The 19,865-nt window shown below is 47.3% G+C and overlaps 2 protein-coding genes across 2 annotated transcripts in view; both read left to right on the forward strand.

Annotated features, from left to right (window-relative positions):
- The first annotated feature begins 2,383 nt into the window (after positions 1 to 2,383).
- The window catches only part of LOC130489492 (tetraspanin-4-like), a 130,394-nt gene continuing 112,912 nt past the window's right edge, over positions 2,384 to 19,865 (forward strand). The window contains exon 1 of the mRNA XM_056863232.1: positions 2,384 to 2,394. The gene's annotated coding sequence lies outside the window, so the exon portion shown is untranslated. The remainder of the gene's footprint in view (positions 2,395 to 19,865) is intronic.
- LOC130489495 (apoptosis regulator BAX-like) lies at positions 4,419 to 13,053 on the forward strand. Its single transcript, XM_056863235.1, has 6 exons — positions 4,419 to 4,467; positions 7,637 to 7,691; positions 8,311 to 8,502; positions 9,418 to 9,550; positions 10,266 to 10,358; positions 12,979 to 13,053. The coding sequence occupies exons 1-6, from the start codon at positions 4,419 to 4,421 to the stop codon at positions 13,051 to 13,053; spliced, it is 597 nt and encodes a 198-aa protein (XP_056719213.1).

The raw sequence follows: 19,865 nt of genomic DNA on the forward strand, positions 1-19,865 counted from the left end.
AGTGGGGCTACTCGAGGTGTCAGTGCTGAACTGCATCTTCCCCCCTCCTGCCCCACATCTCTTTCCCAGTGCAGGGAATTCCCTGCATAACCAGTGATAACCTCCACTTCACAAAAGTAGAACTCGCATTAAGAGTTCCCTGCCGCTTCCAGGCTGGCCTGTGGGGGTAACATCTTAATGATAGTTGCTCCGTGCTTCCTCCCAAAGCCTTCAACTTTAGCCCCTGAGGAGGAAGTAATCCTTTAGCAAGGTAGCAGAAAATATTCATCAGGGTTTTCACCAGGCCTGCCTACCATCCATACCTTTGGAGGGCGCCATACAAATTTATCAGGTTTGGGTTTTTTTGGGGGGGGCTGATCTTATTTCTGCAGGATTCCCTAATCCTAGCATCTAATCACTGGCTCTGAGCCTTACAGCAATGCCAGTCTCACCTGGCTACTGTACTTGGAAAATGCTTGGGGCTGCCCTTGGCCGCTGTCTTACTGTTAACATTGCTCACGTTCCTCTTTTCTATGCAATCGATCCCCCCCCCCCATGGAATGGTTTCTATGCTTTTTTAAAAAAACAAGGAAAACAAATCTACCTTCCCTTTTTATAATTTTTTAAAAAGAAATGTTTGATACATCTTTCCCAATCGGTTAACTGTGAAGTTCATTATTATTATTTTTGTTTGTTCTTTTTTCTGGTGTGTGGAAATTAAAAACAAAACAAAACAGTCAAAGCCTCAGTGTGGTTTGTAGAGAGGAAACGGTTGTGCAACTGGTCTCAGTGGCTCTAGTCCACCACCCTGTATGCAAATGGCAATTTTGCTTCTCCAAAGCAGTTCAGAAATGGTTCCGCAAATAATTTAATTCTGGGGTGAGGTGGGGTTGGAAACAACAGTTTTTGAGGTCCAAGTTTTAAAGGACGTATGAACAGATAAGTGGTGGTTTGCAAAAGACAAAAGAGGCCATATGAGCAATTAGCTGATGGGACCCTGTGCCACATTCTTTGCCTTTACAATATTTTATTTCCTTTGCTCCTATCCACCAGTTTTGTGAAGGGATTTCTCAGTTCTGCAAAGCATCCGGAAGCATGTGTGTGTTAAGTGCCCTCGAGTCGCTTCCGACTCATGGCGACCCTATGAATCAGTCCTCCAAAATGTCCTATCTTTGACAGCCTAGCTCAGATCTTGCAAACTGAGGGCTGTGGCTTCCTTTATTGAGTCAATCCATCTCTTGTTGGATCTTCCTCTTTTCCTGCTGCCCTCAACTTTTCCTAGCATGACTGTCTTTTCCATTGACGTCTTATAATGTGACCAAAATACGATAGCTTGAGTTTAGTCATTGTAGCTTCTAGGGTCAGTTCAGGCTTTATTTGATCTATAAGCATGCCAGAACTAAATTAATTTTAAATATTTATGGCTGTCAGACTCTAGGCTTGTCCTTAGCGTCCCTCAAGCAAAACTTGTCCAGACAAGGTTCTGAGACAGGTTTAGATGTTATTAGGCGCAATATTGGACAGATTCAGAAGCTGGCTGCCTCCAGAAATGAAAGGCTGCTAATGGAGAATCGGGGCTAGAATACATGGTTAAAAAGCATTGCAGACTGTAACGATGGAAAGCCAAACAAGCCACGAGAAATCATGATAAGCCTTCTCAGGATAGCCAGCCATAACAGGCTATGCAGCTGTGGTGAACATAATACAGGAAGGCAAAATACAAGCTGTACAAATGTATGAGAACCAGAGGCATGTGACCAGGGCCTGACACCCAGCCAAACTCAGGCCTGGTCAAGGAGAAGCCAGCAGGAGTAAAGGCAGGCCAAGGCTTTGCTAAGGCAAAGACAGGGCCTGACAATGGCCGTTCCCACCACCCCCAATACCTCAGCCAGGGCAGTAGTCAACCCTTGGAACACTTCCCTTCTAATCAGTCAACAGGTAGCCCTTTCTTCCACTTCCTTCAGGTGTATCAGCTGGGGTTGCCTGTAGACAAAATACATTAAGAACCCATTGCTAGAAGAAAGCAAGCACGGCCATGGGGCTTAGAAACTTTTGCCTTGGTTTCCTACTTCTGTGGAGTTTTATCAGGGAGGTCCAAAATAGCACTGCCTTCTTTACCTACCTGCGATCTGAATTCCGCTGTTGCCATATAGCAGGGCCTCTTTGCCCTCAAGAAACAAAGAAGGCTGGTGCAGGAGGGGAAAAACTCCCCATAAAATGTGCTATTAGCATCAAATTCTCAGACAGGATCTGCCCTTGCTCTTCTGGCTCTATTGACTCATCAGCCCCTTTTGGAATGCCGCTTTTACGAGGAACTTCGATCGCACTATATTCCCCCCCTTTTAATATACAAACCCAATGCCTCTGTGACTGACATAATGCCTTTTTTACTAAGCGATAGGGACCCCAAGGCTACATTGTCAGTGGCAAAATTCGTTTCAGTCCTTATATCCCTCCAACACTAGATATATGCTGCTCAAGATCAATTGATCAAGGAGCTTCTAAGGGATAAAAGGAAGGAAAGGATTAGCATCAAATTTAACGGCAGAATTTCCTATGACCTCTGGCTGTGAAGAGCTGCTCGGTTGTTGTTGTTTTCTGCTATAGGTGGAATCTCAAAACTGTGCCCTTCAAGAGACTACAGGGCTACTTAGTATTTCCCATGCCTGGCAGAAACAGTATCCGTTATCCATCAGCTCCCCTTGGCTGGTTTAATTTTTCTAGCATGCAACCCTGTTGCATAGTTTCCCTCCTACAAGAGAGCATTTTCCTCTACTCCCCTAGTGGCTGTGTTCTCCATGCATTCAACGCAACAACAACAAAAATGTGTCTCTCTGCCTCTGTTATAAAGTTTTCATGTTTTTTGGCAGATGAATGGAATCAGACATGAGATGGGAGTTTGTGGGAGGGGGCATGCACCCCAGCCTTTTCCTGGCCCGGGTGGGGGAGAAGTTCCAACTCCCCCACCCTTTTCAAGTCCTTGATCCTACCCAGTAGACTGAAGCCCCGTTGGCTCCTGTGCTCAAATTATTTGTAGCCAATAAACATGTGGACTTCGTTGGTGTGTTTGGTTCTGGGGTGCTTCTTTCCAGAATGAAAATGAGAGACCCAGTCCATTCCCAGCCATGAAATGTTGGTTTGAGCATGTATGGTTCTGGAAAACCGCTTTCCCTAGCGCTGGGCTTCTGCATGAATCACTGGCGTGGCTGCATCACCACATCCTGGGGCAGGGAGTTCCACAATTTAATTATGCGTTGTGTGAAGAAATCCTTTTATCTGTTTTGAATCGCTCACCCTCCAGCTTCAGCAGATGACCCGGTGTTCTAGTATTATGGGAGAAGGAGAAAAACTCCCTGTCCACTCTCTCCATACCATGCATAATTGTATGCGTGTGTGTGTGTGAAGTGCCGTCAAGTCGCTTCCGACTCATGGCGACCTGATGAATGAAAGTCCTCCAAAACGTCCTCTCTTTGACAGCCTTGCTCAGATCTTGCAAACTGAAGGCCGTGGCTTCCTTTATGGAGTCCGTCCATCTCTTGTTGGGTCTTCCTCTTGTATAGGCCTCTATCATGTCTCCCCTTAACTGCCTTCTTTCTAAGATAAACAGCTCTAAGCATTTCAACCGCTTCTCATAGGGCCGTTGCTCTAGCCCCCTGATCATTTTGGTCGCTCCTTTCTGCCCCTTCTCAAGCGCTGCAAGATCCTTTTGCGGGTGGGGTGACCAGAACTGTACACAGTATTCCAAGTGTGGTCCAAGTGTGGTCTCACCATAGATCACTGGTTCCCAACCGGGGGTCTGTGGACCCCCAGGGGTCCTCGAGAACTAAATTAAGGTCCGCGAAACAAAGTTATAAACCCATAATAAATTAATATTTTCAATTAAAATTAAAGTTCTCTATTATAAAATATATATATTCAAATATTATTCTAAGTTTAATGTTTAACTAACAGTTATGATTAAAGTAGTCAAAAAGGGCAAGAGTCCAGTAGCACCTTAAAGACTAACAAAAATATTTTCTGGTAGCTCCTACCCTACCAGAAAATATTTGTGTTCGTCTTTAAGGTGCTACTGGACTCTTGCCCTTTTTGACTACTGCAAACAGACTAACACGGCTACCCACTGTGAGTTATGATTAAAGTTTATTTTCAAATTCTTGGAATTTTTAGTTTGCACCTTGGGGTCCCTGCACCGAACAAAAAAGTCCTAGTGGTCCCTGGTCAAAAAAAGGTTGGGAACCACTGCGATGATATAATCATCGCCCAATGTAATATAATCACCGCCCAACTTAATCTAACAGTCGGCCAACTTCTCCCTGGCAATGTCTTTTCCGCGGCGCTTCTCGCCTTCCTGCCGGCGGGGCGGAGCGGGGCGGCTCGCTTCTTTCTCTCCTCCCACCCGGCTTTCTGGAGCCCCGCAGTTCGCGCGGAAGAGGCTCTGCATGGCCGCCGAGGCTGGCCGGGGGCTCCCTCCGCCCTCTGCGGGGCCGGGTAGGACGGGGCTGGGGGGAGGGAGCGGGGCAGGGGTGGGTTTCTCGGAGACCGGAGAGGCCCCTTCCCTTGCAGTCACCGCCCGCGCCAGAAAGGGGGCTGGCGGGCTCGCCCCAGGGCCTGGCTTGGGGGAAGGAACTGTGGAACTCCCTGCCCCAGGATGTGGTGATGGCTGCCAGCTTGGAGGGCTTTAAGAGGGGAGTGGACCTGTGCATGGAGGAGAGGGCTACCCATGGCTATTAGTTAGAATGGATGCTAGTCATGCTGCATACCTGTTCTCTCTAGTATCAGAGGAGCGTGCCTATTATTTTGGGTGCGGTGGAACACGGGCAGGACAATGCTGCTGCAGCCGTCTTGTTTGGGGGCTTCCTAGAAGCACCTAGGAAAAGTGGAGGGCAGCAGGAAAAGAGGAAGACCCAACAAGAGATGGACGGACTCAATCAAGGAAGCCACAGCCTTCAATTTGCAAGATCTGAGCAAGGCTGTCAAAGAGAGGACATTTTGGAGGACTTTCATTCATAGGGTCGCCATGAGTCGGAAGCGACTTGACGGCACTTAACACACACACACACAGAGAGAGAGAAGCACCTGGTTGGCCACTGTGTGAGCAGACTGCTGGACTTGGGCCTTGGTTTGATCCAGCATGGCCGTTCTTATGTTCTTATGTCCTTATGATGCATACCTATTCTCTCCAGGATCAGAGGATCATGCCCATTATTAGTGGTGCTGGGGAACACAGGCAGGATGCTGCTTCTGCAGTCGTCTTGTTTGTGGGCTTCTAGAGGCACCTGGCTGGCCACTGTGTGAGCAGACTGCTGGACTTGATGGGCCTTGGTCTGATCCAGCAGGGCCGTTCTTATGTTCTTAAGGAGTCTTCTACCTTCCTCTCCGCTGGGCGGAAGCTTTTTGAGAGCTGCCTGGGTAGCGCGCAGTTCCAGGCATTCGGCACTTCCTGGTGAGACGCCACTTGCGCACATGTGTAGGGTTGCCTCTTCGCCACCGGCGGGAGGTTTTTAGGGCAGAGCCTAAGGAGGGCGGGGTTTGAGGAGGGGAGGGACTTCAATGCCACAGAGTCCAATTGCCAAAGCAGCCATTTTCTCCAGGTGAACTGATCTCTATTGGCTGGAGATCAGTTGTAATAGCAGGAGATCTCCAGGTAGTACCTGGAGGTTGGCAAGCCTACACATGGGAAGCTCTTGAATTACAGCCTAATACTTGGCATGAATGTCCTGTGTTTAGAATGCTTTGAACCCTGAAGAGAGCCAGCGGGTGTAGTGGTCAAGAGCGATGGTTTGGGGCGGTGGGCGCTAATCTGGTGAACCGGGTTCAATTCCCCACTCCTCCTCATGAGCGGCTGAGGCTAATCTGGTGAACCAGGTTGGTTTCTACACATGAAACCAGCTGGGTGCAGTGATGGACTGGGTCTAAAAATATTGGTTGCCAGGAGACCCACAACTATAAGGCTATCATTTAATTTTTATTTTTTAACATATTGTCTAATTTTTAAGGGGGCCCACAGGGCCCACTTACCATCAGGCAAGCTGACTCAATGGCCAGTCCACCACTGGCTGGGTGACCTTGGGCTAGTCACAACTCTCTTGGAGCTCTCTCAGCCCCACCTACCTCACAGAGTGTCTGTTGTGGGGAGGGGAAGGGAAGGTGATTGTAAGTCGGTTTGATTCTTCCTTAAGTGGTAGAGAAAGTTGGCATATAAAGACCAACTCTTCTTCTTCATGGCTGGAATTCTTTCTGCTGCTGAGGCAGGTCAGTAGTGCCCTCATTACCAGAGGCAAGAGGGGGCCGATCTTGAGAGATACCGGTTTATCTCTAAGGGCGCTTTCACACATGCCGAATAATGCACTTTCAGTGCACTTTGGAGCTGGATTTTACCATGAGAAATGGCAAAATCTGCTTGCAAACCATCATTAAAGTGCATGGAAAGTGCATTATTCAGCATGTGTGAAAGAAGCCAGAGTTCATTCTTGGCCCAGACTAGAATATCAGACCTCCCTGGATCGCACTCTGAGCTGCTACACTGTGAAGGTGTGATGCTGAGTCAGACCATTGATCCCTCTAAGTAGAAAAAGTTGTACAACCATTTTCATCCATGCAAAATCTGAAAACAAGAGCCTAATCCATGTACATACCTTTTATTAGGACCAACAAAATCCATGTAAATACGTTTTATTAGGACAAACCAAATGAGTACAGGATTCTGTCCAAGCATTTTAGCTCATTAAAGCTCAGCAGGAAAATAGGAAGACCCAACAAGAGATGAATTAACTCTGTAATGGAAGCCACAGCCCTCAGTTTGCAAGATCTGAGCAAGGCTGTCAAAGATAGGACTTTTTGAAGGACTTTCATTGATAGGGTCGCCATGAGTCGGAAGCGACTTGATGGCACTTAACACACACACACACACAAGGGAATCTTCTCTGCCTGCTTGCGTCTCTCCAGGTTCTCAGGCAGGGAATGGTCTTTCGCAGTGTCCTGCTATTTTAAATGGGAGATGCCAGGGACTGATCCTGGTTCTTTCTGCATGCATATCACATGCTCTGACAGTGAGCCACAGACCCATTGCACCAGCACATGTGAGCATGTGCGCTTGGGTCTTTTGGGCAAAACTTGTAGTGCTTGAATTGAGCCTTAAGATCTCACTGTGTGACGTTTTCTTGTAACAGAGGGTTGTCAGTAGTCTGGAAGAAACACGCCCTGCCCCTTAATAGAGGCTTCATGGGATGTTATTCACCAGGTGATATAGATAGGGGACTTCTGGCGTATTAAGACTGAAGGTGGCATGAGAAAGGGAATGTAGATTCTTGGGATCTTGGACAAAGTAGAGAGTAGTACACATCATGGGGTTAGCACAATAGTGAAAAGAGAATATTGGGAGCTGAGAGAACTAACAATGACTACTACTCAGGATGGATATCTACTTCCTCCAGTACTAGAAGCAGTGTGCCTTTTCATATCAGTTACTGGGGACACACAGGCAGGAGGATGCTGTTGCGGCCATCCTGTTTGTGGGCCTTGTAGAGGCAGCTGATCAGCTACTGTAAGAACAGGATGCTGGACTTGAAGGGCCTTTGGTCTGATCCAGCTTGGCTCTTCTTATGTTCTTATGTACTTAACCCCTTCTGTTCTGTGTGTGTGTGTGTTTTTTGTCAAGGGGCTTCGGACAACCTCTCGTACATCCTTCGAATTGGAAGGGCCCTGCTGATTAGGTAGGTGAGACCCCCACGTGGTATGGCTGGTCCCCTCAGTCCCTGAGCACGATTCAGAGGTTCTTACACCTCCAAACCCATTTCCACATCAGATCTTGCTGTCTCAGCCCTTCCTGAGTGTTCAGGAGCATGTTGACTTCCCACCCCGTTCTGCAAGCTAGATCTGCCCTCAGAGAATCTTGTTTCCCTATCTCCTACCCAGAGTGTGGCAATCCTATATGTCAGCATCCCAATTAGGTCTTTTCCCCCCCCCCCTCTGATTACCCAGAAACCATCCCCCTTTAACATGCTTCTACCCTTTTGAGAGCCAGCGTGGTGTGGTGGTTAAGAGCAGCGGACTCTAATCTGGAGAACCAGGTTTGATTCCCCACTCCTCGACATGAGCGGCGGACTCTAATCTGGAGAACCGGGTTGGTTTCCCTACTCCTCCACACGAAGCCTGCTGGGTGACCTTGGTCCAGTCACAGTTCTCTCCGAACTCTCTCCGCCCCACCTACCTCACAAGGTGTCTGTTGTGGAGTGAGGAAGGGAAGGAGATTGTAAGCCTGTCTGATTCTCCTTAAAAAAAGGTAGAGAAAGTCGTCGTATAAAAACCAACTCTTCTTCTTTTAAAAAACAGTTTTATCAGATCCCTGTTTCAGCAACATGCAGATGATTTTCCCCAGGGGGCCTTGGTGGAACACCTGAGCGGGGAGGACACACTGATGGAGCAATTGGCTATGGAGGACGCATCGGATTCTGTCCAGGTCTCACTTCAAGAATTCATGCTCCGCCTTTGGCGAGAGCTCAGCAGTAACCCAGAAATCACTAGGTGAGTGGGTCTAACTTACAGGAGTGAACAAGATGTTTGTGGGAGAAGCAGAGGCACAGTGGGAAAGCAGATGTTTTACATGCAGAAGAATCCTGAGTTCCTACCATTTCCAGGTAAAGAACAAGCACTGGGAAAGTGTCTGAAACCCTGGTGACTCCCTGCCAACCAGAATGAACTATACTAAGCTAAATGGACCAATGGTCTGACTTGATATAAGGTGGTGGTGGTGGTGATGGAAAGTGCTGCCCAGTTGCAGCCAACTTACGGCAACCCCAAAAGGTTTTTGAGGCAAGAGAGGAACAGAGGTGGTGCAGAGGCCTGCCTCTGAATAGCAACTGGGACTTCCTTGGTGGTCTCCCATTCAAGGACTAACCAGGGTTGACCCTGCTTAGCTTCCAAGATTTGATGAGATCAGGCTAGCCTGGGTCATCCACACTGATATAAAGTAGTTGGCCTTATACAAACAACTGGCCGATTTCCAGTAGACCCCCCACAAGGTATTTGTTAGTAAGAATCTCAGCAAAGAATATTTGACTGGGTGGATCTCATTGTGATCCCACAAGGCATTCCTTGCATTATAGACTTAACATCACCTAACACAGATAACTTAATGATCAGGAGAACCTGATAGAAGTTGTACAGTCATGCAAAAACAAGAACGAAATCCACGTAACTCCGTTTCATTAGGACCAGCCAAACCGACCCAAGACTTGAGCTTGCCCTTCTGCAAGCTCAAAGTTATATTGTAAATTTTACAATACATTAGTTGACCTTGGGGATGCTAGTAAAAATTAAAAAGGACTGTGTGCCAGGCTGCAATTGGCCCATCCCTGTCTGTCACACACACACAGCAGACTTCGCCACCTCCCCCTGGGTTGCCCCCCTCTGTTTATTGATGCCACTCTTTCCTTTCAGTATGGTGCAAAGTGTCACCGATAACAACCCGCTCAAAGTCCTGGCCGAAGTCTCCGAGACCATGTTTGCCAACAGGATCAACTGGGGCCGGATCGTTGTCTTCTTCTACTTTGCATACAGAGTAATTGCCCAGGTATTAAGAAGGAGGCGGAAGGGCTCGGGAAACTGGATTTCTGCACGGTCACAAGGATGGGGGCCTTACATTGCTCTATACCAATGGTTCCCAAACTTTTCGGGCCACCGCCCCCCCTTGGTTCCACAAACTCAACCCCAGCGCCCCCTACCCTTTGAAAAACATTGTTCAAAATAGGGGTTTTGTATGACTCACTAAAAAAGACAATAAACAATAAAATTTCAGAACAGTAACAATCAATTGCACATCTATTCAAAATCAAATTAAAACTTTTTAGTTGAAATTTGTTCAGCAAAACTGGTGAACTTGATCCAGTAGTACCATCTTTTCAAAGTCTGGGGGGGAAATCCTGATGTTTTCCCCAAATTTGCCAGCACGGTGCCATAGCTTGATCTATTGTAAATTAAAGAAGTTGAAGGGGCCCACCTCTAGCGCCCCCACTGCTGCCCCCTTGCCTCTTAGTGCCCCCCTAGGTAATCCCACTGCCTCTCAGGGGGTGGTACTGCCCACTTTAGGAACCACTGCTCTATACTAAACAAGGATTTATGATGTGGATTTTGGAATGTGGCTGCATTGTTCATCACCCTGACTTGTGGAAATAGATTAAGGACTTGGAGGTTCTCTGGGCCCATCCGCATTGGGGGATGAAAGAGAGACCGCCCCTGCCACCCAGTGCATTCCTTGGAAGAAACATATTTTCTTTCTCCAACCCTAGTCTAGTTCCAGCTGGTTCCCTGATGTCGTGGATTGGGTCATGACCTTCTTGCACAACCGCTTGGCTGCCTGGATCCAGCAACAGGGGGGCTGGGTGAGTGGCATCCATGTCTGTTTGGTTTGTTTGTTTAAAATATAGCGTAGAGTGGTAAGCTACAGTACAGCCGTCCAAGCTCTGCTCACAACCTGAGTTTGATCCCGACAGAAGTTAGTTTTGGGTAACCAGCTCATGGTTAACTCAGCCTTCCATCCTTCTGAGGTCGGTAAAATGAGCACCCTTGCTATTTTACTATGCCAATAAAGGTGTCTGAATCTCTGAGTACCTGGCTTGCTCTTGGAGTCAAGTTTAGACAGCTGGCTTCATGTGTAGGAGTGCGGAAACCAACCCGGTTCACCAGATCAGAGTCCGCCGCTCATGCGGAGGAGCAAGGAATCAAACCCAGTTCTCCAGATTAGAGCCCACCACTCCTAACCACTACACTCTCAAATTGCCTTTAAAGCTAGCATAATAACACAGTTACAGAACATGCACCGACGAAATGTTAAGAGTAGGAAGAGAAAGCCAGAGCCTTCGTTACGGATTCCCCCCTCTTCACAAGCCCGGTGAGTAAGGTTTTAACTGTCTGTGTAAAACACATCACTGAGGAAGCCAGGTCCATCTGTCATGGGAGGGAGTTCCACATTCTGGGTGCCGCTACTGAAAAGACCTCAGGTAAGCACCCACCCCAACTCAGACAGTGGAGGAAAATGATGGGAGGGGCTTACAAATGATGTGTGAATAGGCAGGGTTCTCAAAATAGCTTGGGCCCAGACAATATGGAGATTTTAGGGTCAAGAAAAGCACTTGGTACTCAGAAGCCAGTAAAGTTTCCACAAATGGGAATATTATGTCCACGTTGGTGGGGAGTCAGACTCTGTGGCCTAGGGTTGGCAGGTCCCTCTTCACCACCGGCTGGAGGTTTTTGGGGCGGATCCTGAGGAGGGCGGGGTTTGGGGAGGGGAGGAACTTCAATGCCATAGAGTCCAATGGCCAAAGCGGCCATTTCCTCCAGGTGAACTGATCTCTATCAGCTGGAGATCAGTTGCAATAGCGGGAGATCTCCAGCCACCACCAGGAGGTTGGCAATCCTACTGTGGTCGTCTGTATGGGAAAGCTTAAAGCCAGGGATTCCATAGACAAAAGGGCGAAAACGCACCGTCGCTTTAACCTCCTTTATTCCCTGTTTCAACTAGGATTCGGCCAGGATTGAACGCATGTTCGGCAAAACGCATGCGTTCAATCCTGGCTGAATCCTGGCTGAAACAGGGAATAAAGGAGGCTGAAAAGCGACCATGCGTTTTCGCCCAATGAGTAGGCCTTTATTTCTCAGCTGCCCATAATATCCATTAATTTATGCAAATTTGTGTCCTTCAATTATTTTTTTTTATTGTGTTGAGTGAGTTTCAAAGTCACAGGGTATTCTTCATTTTGAAGTGTAAGGATGTATCACTGGCAACCAAGACTAGATTAATTCATGCCATCGTATTCCCTATTACTATGTATGGGTGTGAAAGCTGGACAGTGAAGAAAGCTGATAGGAAGAAAGTAGATTCCTTTGAAATGTGGAGGAGAGGGTTACGGATTCCGAGGACTACCAAAAAAACAAATCAGTGGGTTATAGATCAAATCAAGCCTGAACTGACCCTAGAAGCTAAAATGACTAAACCAAGGCTGTCGTATTTTGATCACGTCATGAGACGACAAGAGTCATTGGGAAAGACAATCATACTAGGAAAAGTTGAAGGCAGCAGGAAAAGAGGAAGACCCAACATGAAATGGATGGACTCAATAAAGGAAGCCACAGCCTTCAGTTTGCAAGATCTGAGCAAGGCTGTCAGATAGGACATTTTGGAGGACTTTCATTCATAGGGTCGCCATGAGTCGGAAGCGACTTGACGGCACTTAACACACACATTCTTCCGGCTGGGGCGGAGTAACAATCAAAGTGGCATTTTCAGATGCTTTCCAGCAGGGGGCAGTCTCACCATACATTTCATATACAAACCTTGTTGCTACTTCCGATCATCCATTCTTTCTGTTTAATTGGACAGATTTATATCAATTGTACATTAAATTTTAATGGGGAAGGATGAAGGCCCCTTGATTGGACTGTGATATTGTTGTGTTCCCCAGTTTTGCCAAAGCGGAAAGTCCAAGAGGGAGATGCTTGACATGGCATTTTTCTTTCTCCATCCCTTGGGTTTATGTGTGAAGGGTCAAAGCTGACTTTGCCTAGATCATGAATGGACGCTGAGCCCTCTCGGCCCTCCCTGGCCCTGAGATTGGGGCACCTCCTATGAGCAGAGGAAATCTGCCTTACACGAAGTCCATGGGTCCAAGAAGCCCAATATTGTTTCCTCTGACTGAAAGCCGCTCTCCAGATTCTCTGGCAGAGAAAAGCCTTCCCCAATGTCTACTACCCAAGATCCTTTAGCTGTAGATGTGGTGCGTGGGGTGGGGTTTGAATTTAGGATTGTCTGTAGGCCAAGCGCAGGGGTTCTTCTATTCTGAACCTTCTGGTTGGGGAGTCTCCAACCGCCTTTCCCCCCACTCCCTGCAGAGGTATCTTTAGACTGACTTTGAAAAGCTGTAAAATGTTTTGAATGCATGTGTGTATGTTTGCTCTGCTAGGAATTTGAATCTAATTGTACCTTCCTGCCTTGTTGTCTTTCAGATTGCTATGCTGAACTACACCATTCCTTCAAGGGGTAGAGAGAGACCTGTGAACACATTCAGCTCTATGGACTGATGTGTTTGCTCTCCAGTTGTGCATGGGACACAAAATAATTGGACACCCTATCAATCTGCCCTGTGCCTTGATGACAACATGACAGATGGGAAACTTCATGCTTCTTCTTGAGAGCATACGGTGTGTAGAGGCTAGAGTTTCTCACTGTGGCCGGCGAGAGGGGGGTTCGAATCCTTTTTTTGAGCCATGAAGCTTGCTGTGCAACTTCAGGCCAGGCACTGTCTTTCTTTTTCTTTTTTATAATAAAGGAATAACTGTATTAGTATAATCTACTTTTACATGCAGATAACACAAAAAGAAAATGTGCAATTAACAAAAATTTTGTTCATTCTACAAACTTCTACTGAATCTGCTTTCAGTCTGTCTTTCAACCTAACCTTCCCAGCAAGGTTGTGGTGACGCTTAAAGGAGATCATTTCTGTATCTGTTCGCATGAGCTCTTCAGGGGCAAGGATGGGATGTAAATATCTTTTCCAGGGATGCATTTGTCAATAAAATACTGTATCTAAAAAACCTTGGGTCCCATTTGTGCAGGAGCTTTGTAAAGCATCACCCCTCTCTCTCACTTCCAGCAAACCCTGGTTTGTTTTTCTCCCCCTGTGCTCTTGTGGTGTTTCTGCTCTCTATGATTTTGTATATATATTTTATAACAAACAGCCCAACCAGGGCTTAATGGTCACATAATTGTTGCTAAGGTTCTCAGTCCTGTCTCAAAAGCCATTTTGTCTAATCACAAACATGGGATCGGCTGGTTATGGTTAATGAGTTCAGGTACTATCTACATGCTTTTCATTGTTACTACTTTACATATTCCCAGACAATGGATTCTATTCAGTTCAGTGAACTGGACGACGTAATCTGAAAATCAGTAGATGTTAAGTCACACGCAGACTCCTTGGTGCATATATTATACAGTTCAGATGTTAAGAGATCAGTCAGCTTTAGTTCCATGGTTAAAACCACAGAGTAAACAAAAGAACTTACATGAGAAAATCCATGCTGGATCAGATCATGCGCAGAGAGGAAGGGAAGGTGATTGTAAGCCTGTTTGAGACTCCTTAAAGGTAGAGAAAATCGGGTTATAAATTCCAACTCTTCTTCTTCTGCTATGACTGCCTGAGACAACCCCTCCCTCTCCTATCACTCTTAAATGTTTGTGCTTAAAAGAAAAACCAAGCTTGATTCTGAATCCTGTAAAGCTAGTAAATTTACATAAGAAAAGCCATGCTGGATCAGACCAAGGCCCATCTAGTCCAGCAGTCTGTTCACACAGTGGCCAACCAGGTGCCTCTAGGAAGCCCCCAAACAAGACAACTGCAGCAGCATCCTGCCTGTGTTCCACAGCACCTAATACAATGGGCATGCTCCTCTCATACTAGAGAGAATAGGCATGCATCGTGACTAGTATTCATTCTGAATAGTAACCACGGATAGCCCTATCCTCCATGAACATGTCCACTCCCCTCTTAACATCTTCCAGGTTGGCAGCCATCACCACATCCTGCGGCAGGGAGTTCCATAACTTAACTATGCATTGTGTGAAGAAAGACTTCCTTTTATCTGTTTTGAATCTCTCACCCTCCAGCTTCAGCAGATGACCCTGCATTATGAGAGAGAGGGAGGAAAGGTTCTCCCTGTCCACACTCTCCATACCATGCATAATTTCATAGACCTCTAGCATACTTCTAGAGTATCTAGCCAGCATGAGTCCACCGCTCTTAACCACTACACCATGCTGCCTCTCTTCAATGGAGATTTTCATGGCCTGGAGTTAAAAAAAATAAATCTGATGATTGCTGGCGCTTCCACAAGATATTAACAAGACAGCGAGAGGGATCAGCTTAAAAAAATGGCAAACCTACACAAGCAACTCTGAAAATGCCCCTTCTGTGTTTCGGGGAGGGGGTAGCCATGTTGGTGTGCAGTGGAAGAGCGAAATTGGAGTCCAGTCTCCGATTTCGAGGTTGTGTCAGCCTTTTGTGCCTCTGTTAGTCTCTTGCCATGAAAACCCCAAAAAGGAGTCGCCATAAGTTGGCTACGGCTTGACAGCACTTTTCACACACACACAAGCCTTTTGTGAGTCAAAGGGCAAAAACGCACGGTCACTTTATCCTCCTTTGATCCCTGTTTTAGCCAGGATCGAACGCACATTAGGCAAAACGCATGTGTTCGATCCTGGCTGAATCCTGGCTGAAACAGGGATTAAAGGAGGATAAAGCGACCGTGCGTTTTCACCCAAAGCTGTGAGGAAGGGCTCTTTGGCTCTCCAAAGCTTATACTTCAGTCTACTAGCATGTCACTCCCTCTCTCTGCGGACTACGGTAAGCGAGCAACATTGTTCCCCTCTTGTTCTCAGCCAAGCATTGGCAGACGCTGGAAGCCGCACGTAGGCTGGAGCGGAAGGCCTTTCCCCCACTCTCTGCCCGGCAGATCTACCGGCTGCTGATTAAAACCTCAGACGGCCTCCTGAGAAGCCAAGGGGGAGCTGCGTGAGTTTAAACAGCCAGTTTTCTGCTGCTGTTGGCAAAAGACCTGTTCCGGGAGGCGAATGGGTGCAGAGATTAAGGGTTGCAACCTGAACGACGTCACCTGTTAATGAGCCCGATTAAGGCGATAGTCCTGACCGCAGCCGTAACTCAGCAAGCCGCAGGGGCCGTTAATGGCATTTAATTAGCGATTAATAACTTCCACGTCCCAGGACCTATGTACTAGGATTTGCTGATGGATCAGTTTACAAAAGCAGGCTGTAATGGGGGGGGGGGGGAACAGCCCCACGAGGCACGTTATCCTTTTATTTCAGTTCCTTGCTTCCCCCTCCAAGTGGAACTCTAAGCAGTTCCTTGCTTCCACCTCCAAGCAGTTCCTTGCTTCCACCTCCAAGACACATGAACACATGAAGCTGCCTTGTACTGAATCAGACCCTCGGTCCATCGAAGTCAGTACTGTCTACTCAGACCGGCAGCGGCTCTCCAGGGTTTCATCACGTGCTTGCCTAGTCCCTTTAAGAGCCAGCGTGGTGTCGTGGTTAAGAGCGGTGGTTTGGAGCGGTGGAGTCTGATCTGGAGAACCGGGTTTGATTCCGACTCCTCCACACGAAGCCAGCTGGGTGACCTTGGGCAAGTCACATTCTCTCAGCCTCACCCACCTCACAGGGTGTGGGGAGGGGAAGGGAAGGTGATTGTAAGCTGGTTTGAGTCTCCCTTCAGCGGTAGAGAAAATCGGCATATAAAAACCAACTCTTCTTCCTCCTCTTCCTCCAGGGATTGAACCTGGGACCTTCTGCATGGTCTTTTGGACAATGCTATTTTGGACAAGACTGGTATAGCGTAGTATCTGAAAAGGATATCTTGTAGCATAAATTTTCTTGTCCGAGAGCAGCCCAGTTCATGAACTAACAGAAGTGAAGCTACACATGCGCAGAGAAAGTTAGGAACAGTGGTGTCAAAATGCCATGAACTGCAACAGGTATAATCGATGACATTTCTATGCATTTGTCTGAAGACTGAGGTTTCACTTTGAGCATCTAATGGAAGAGGTAACTTGCCCACAAAGGCTTTAAGGTGCCAAGACACCTTGTTGGTTTTGTTAATGTGGCTACCCCACTGAGCTTTACAAGTAATCTTGGGAGCTAAGAAGGGTTGACCCTGATTAATTCTTGGATGGGAGACCAACCAAGGAATACCAGGGTCGCTATGCAGAGGCAGGCAGTGGCAAACCACCTCTGAACATTGCATGCCTTGGAAATGCTACAGGGTCACTACAAGTTGGCTGCGACTTGACTGCCCTTTACACATACACACACATCTAGACTCATGAAGATCCGGAGCACGGTGTGTTTTAAACAAGCTGATGCCTGCAAATCCAGTCGGAACCAGTTTCCTGTTTAAAAGGAAACATGATGTCCCTGGAGTGTGCTTCTCGTGAGCTTATTTGCGAACGCTCTCCCCTCCTCTTGGTCTTCCCCATACCATGTGGCCCTGCATTGTGCTGACTCATGGTGAGGAAACCTGCTGAGTCAAGCCTTGTGATCACCATGAGGCAAGCACTTGTTAAAAATGTTGAATCCTTCAGTTCTTTGACAGGACAGTGAGATGCTGCATGCAGGACCCAAGGATGGGGGGGGAGAGAAAGAAATGGGTACCCTTTACCATGATATGGTATATATACATATGCAATTTCAGGAATAAAACGGGTCCCCCACCCCCGGCTCCTGAGATTGTACACTTGGCATGGGATCACTAGTGTGTAGAAAAGACCCCATGTGACAATTTTCTGCCAGTCCCAAGTAAATGATGTTTGGGTGTTGGTATTGTGGGGCAGAAGGAATGGGAGGTGGTGACTAAAGTTGCCAACCTCCAGGTGGCACCTGGAGACCTCCCGCTATTACGATTTGTCTCCAGACGATCAAGACCAATCCCCCCTGGAGAAAAGGGCTGCTTTGATGGACTCTATGGCATTATCCCCTGCTGAGGTGTAGTGGTTAAGAGCGGTGGTTTGGAGCGGTGGACTCTGATCTGGGTTCGATTCCCCACTCCTCCACTTGAGCAGCAGAGGCTAATCTGGTGAACTGGATCTGTTTCCCCGTTCCTCCACACGAAGCCAGCTGGCTGACCTTGGGCAAGTCACAGCTCTTTTAGAGCTCTCTCAGCCCCACCTACCTCACAGGGTGTCTGCTGTGGGGAGGGGAAAGGAAGGTGATTGTAAGCCGGTTTGAATCTCCCTTAAGTGGTAGAGAAAGTCGGCATCTAAAAAACAACTCTTCTTCTTCATTCTTCGCCCCAAATTCTGCCCTCTCCAGGCTCCACCCCCAAAATCTCCAGGTATTTCCCAACCCAGAGCTGGCAAACCTGGAGTCAACACTGGATGGCTGATCCTCAAAATATTGACTTAAAAGGCTTTTCATGGAATGGAGGCAATTAACATGAGAGAACCAATGTGGTGTAGTGGTTAGAGTGTCAGACGAGGATCTGGAAGACTCCAGGTTCGAATCTCCACTCTGCCATGCACACTTGTGGGGTGGCTTTGGGTTAGTTGCACTCACTCAGCCTAATCCACTTCACAAGGCTGTCGCAAGAATACAATGGAGGAGGCAGGAACCATGTAAGCAATGGAGGGGATCTTTGTGCTGGGCATGGAGTTAGGGGGAAGTCCCTGAAAGGGCAAGCAGCGATGGACTTGATTTGCAACTTGACTGCTGATTGCAGTGTGGTGTAGTGTAGTGGTTAAGAGCGGTGGTTTGGAGCTGTGGACTCTGATCTGGAGAACCGAGTTTGATTCCCCACTCCTACACATGAGCAGCAGACAGTAATCTGGTGAACCAGGCTAGTTTTCCCACGCCTCCACATGAAGCCAGCTGGGTGAGCTTGGGTTAGTCACAGCTCTCTTAGAGCTCTCTCAGCCCCACCTACCTCACAAGGTGTCAGTTGTGGGGAGGGGGAGGGAAGGTGATTGTAAGCTGGTTTGATTCTTCCTTAAGTGGTAGAGAAAGTCAGCATCTAAAAACCAACTCTTCTTCATGCGTAAGCAGAGCGTGCTGGATCAGACCAGTGGCCAGCGTATTGTTTCACACGGTGGCCAAACAGTTCTCCCAGAGGGCCAGCAAATATGGCATAGAGGCCAAGGCCTTTCCTTGGTGCTGCTTCCTAGCACTAGTATCCAGAGGTTTGCTGCCCCTGTAAATGGAGGTTCTTTTTACTCGCCATTACTAGTAGACATTGATGAACCTCGCCTCTATGAATCTGTCTAACCCCCTTGTAAAGCTATCTATGCTTTTGGTCATCACTTCCTCCACTGGCAACGAATGTCCCAGTTTAGTTACTCATTGGGTAAAGACGTCTTTCCTTTCATCTGTCCTGAACCTATTTCCCAAGCTGGGAAATGTGCCGGATTTACGTATAAGCTAAACAAGCTATAGCTTAGGGCCCCACTCTCTTGGGGCCCCCAAAAAAATTTAAAGGAAAAAAAACGATGTACATTTCCAAAATATAAGATAAAAAACAAATAAAATAAAACCTACATACAGCAAATGGCTTTAGATACCTATTAGGTCCATAAATTACCATATAGCATATATTCAACACAAAAAACAGCGACAATTTGTGGTTGACAAAGGACAGCTGGACATATAAAGGGCCCCATTACCTTCAATAGCTTAGGGCCTCATCAAACCTAAATCAGGCCCTGTTCCCAACCATTCTTTTGGCTGCTCCCAAGTCCTAGTATTATGGGGAAGAGATAGAAAACCTCCCTCTATCTAATTTCTCTACGCCATAGTTTTATAAACCCCTGTTGTCGTCCCCCCCCCCACCGCGTGCTGTCTTTTTTTCTAGACTGAAAAGACCCAAACTTGCCAGCCTTTCCTCATAGGAAAGGTGTTCTAACCCCATAATTACCTTGGTTACCCTCTTTTATACTTTTTCCAGCTCTTCAATATCCTGAGGAAGGTTAGGCTGAGCGTATGTGACTGGCCCAAGGACACCCCAGGGAGCTTCCATGCTGGAATGGGGATTCGAACCCGGTTCTCCCAGATCCTAGTCTTACACCCCTGGGGCCCTGACTCTACTAGAACTCCGGCCACCCAATGAAGTTGATGGGCAGTCAATGATAACAGAGTTTCCAATACGGACTCAGAGAATCCAGGAGTGCCTGCCTCTTAACTCTTTCTCCTTCTCCCCCTTTCTCAGGAACACCGTAGCCTTGATTTTAGAACACTGATCCCACCTATCTCAACTTGTAGTAGATTTCCTGTTTTTGGAAAACCCAACCGTTGATTTCTGGACCCCTAGCTCCGCGCCACCCACTCTGACTCAGCT

This window comes from Euleptes europaea, chromosome 18 (assembly GCF_029931775.1).
Source record: "Euleptes europaea isolate rEulEur1 chromosome 18, rEulEur1.hap1, whole genome shotgun sequence".
Classification (NCBI taxonomy): domain Eukaryota; kingdom Metazoa; phylum Chordata; class Lepidosauria; order Squamata; family Sphaerodactylidae; genus Euleptes; species Euleptes europaea.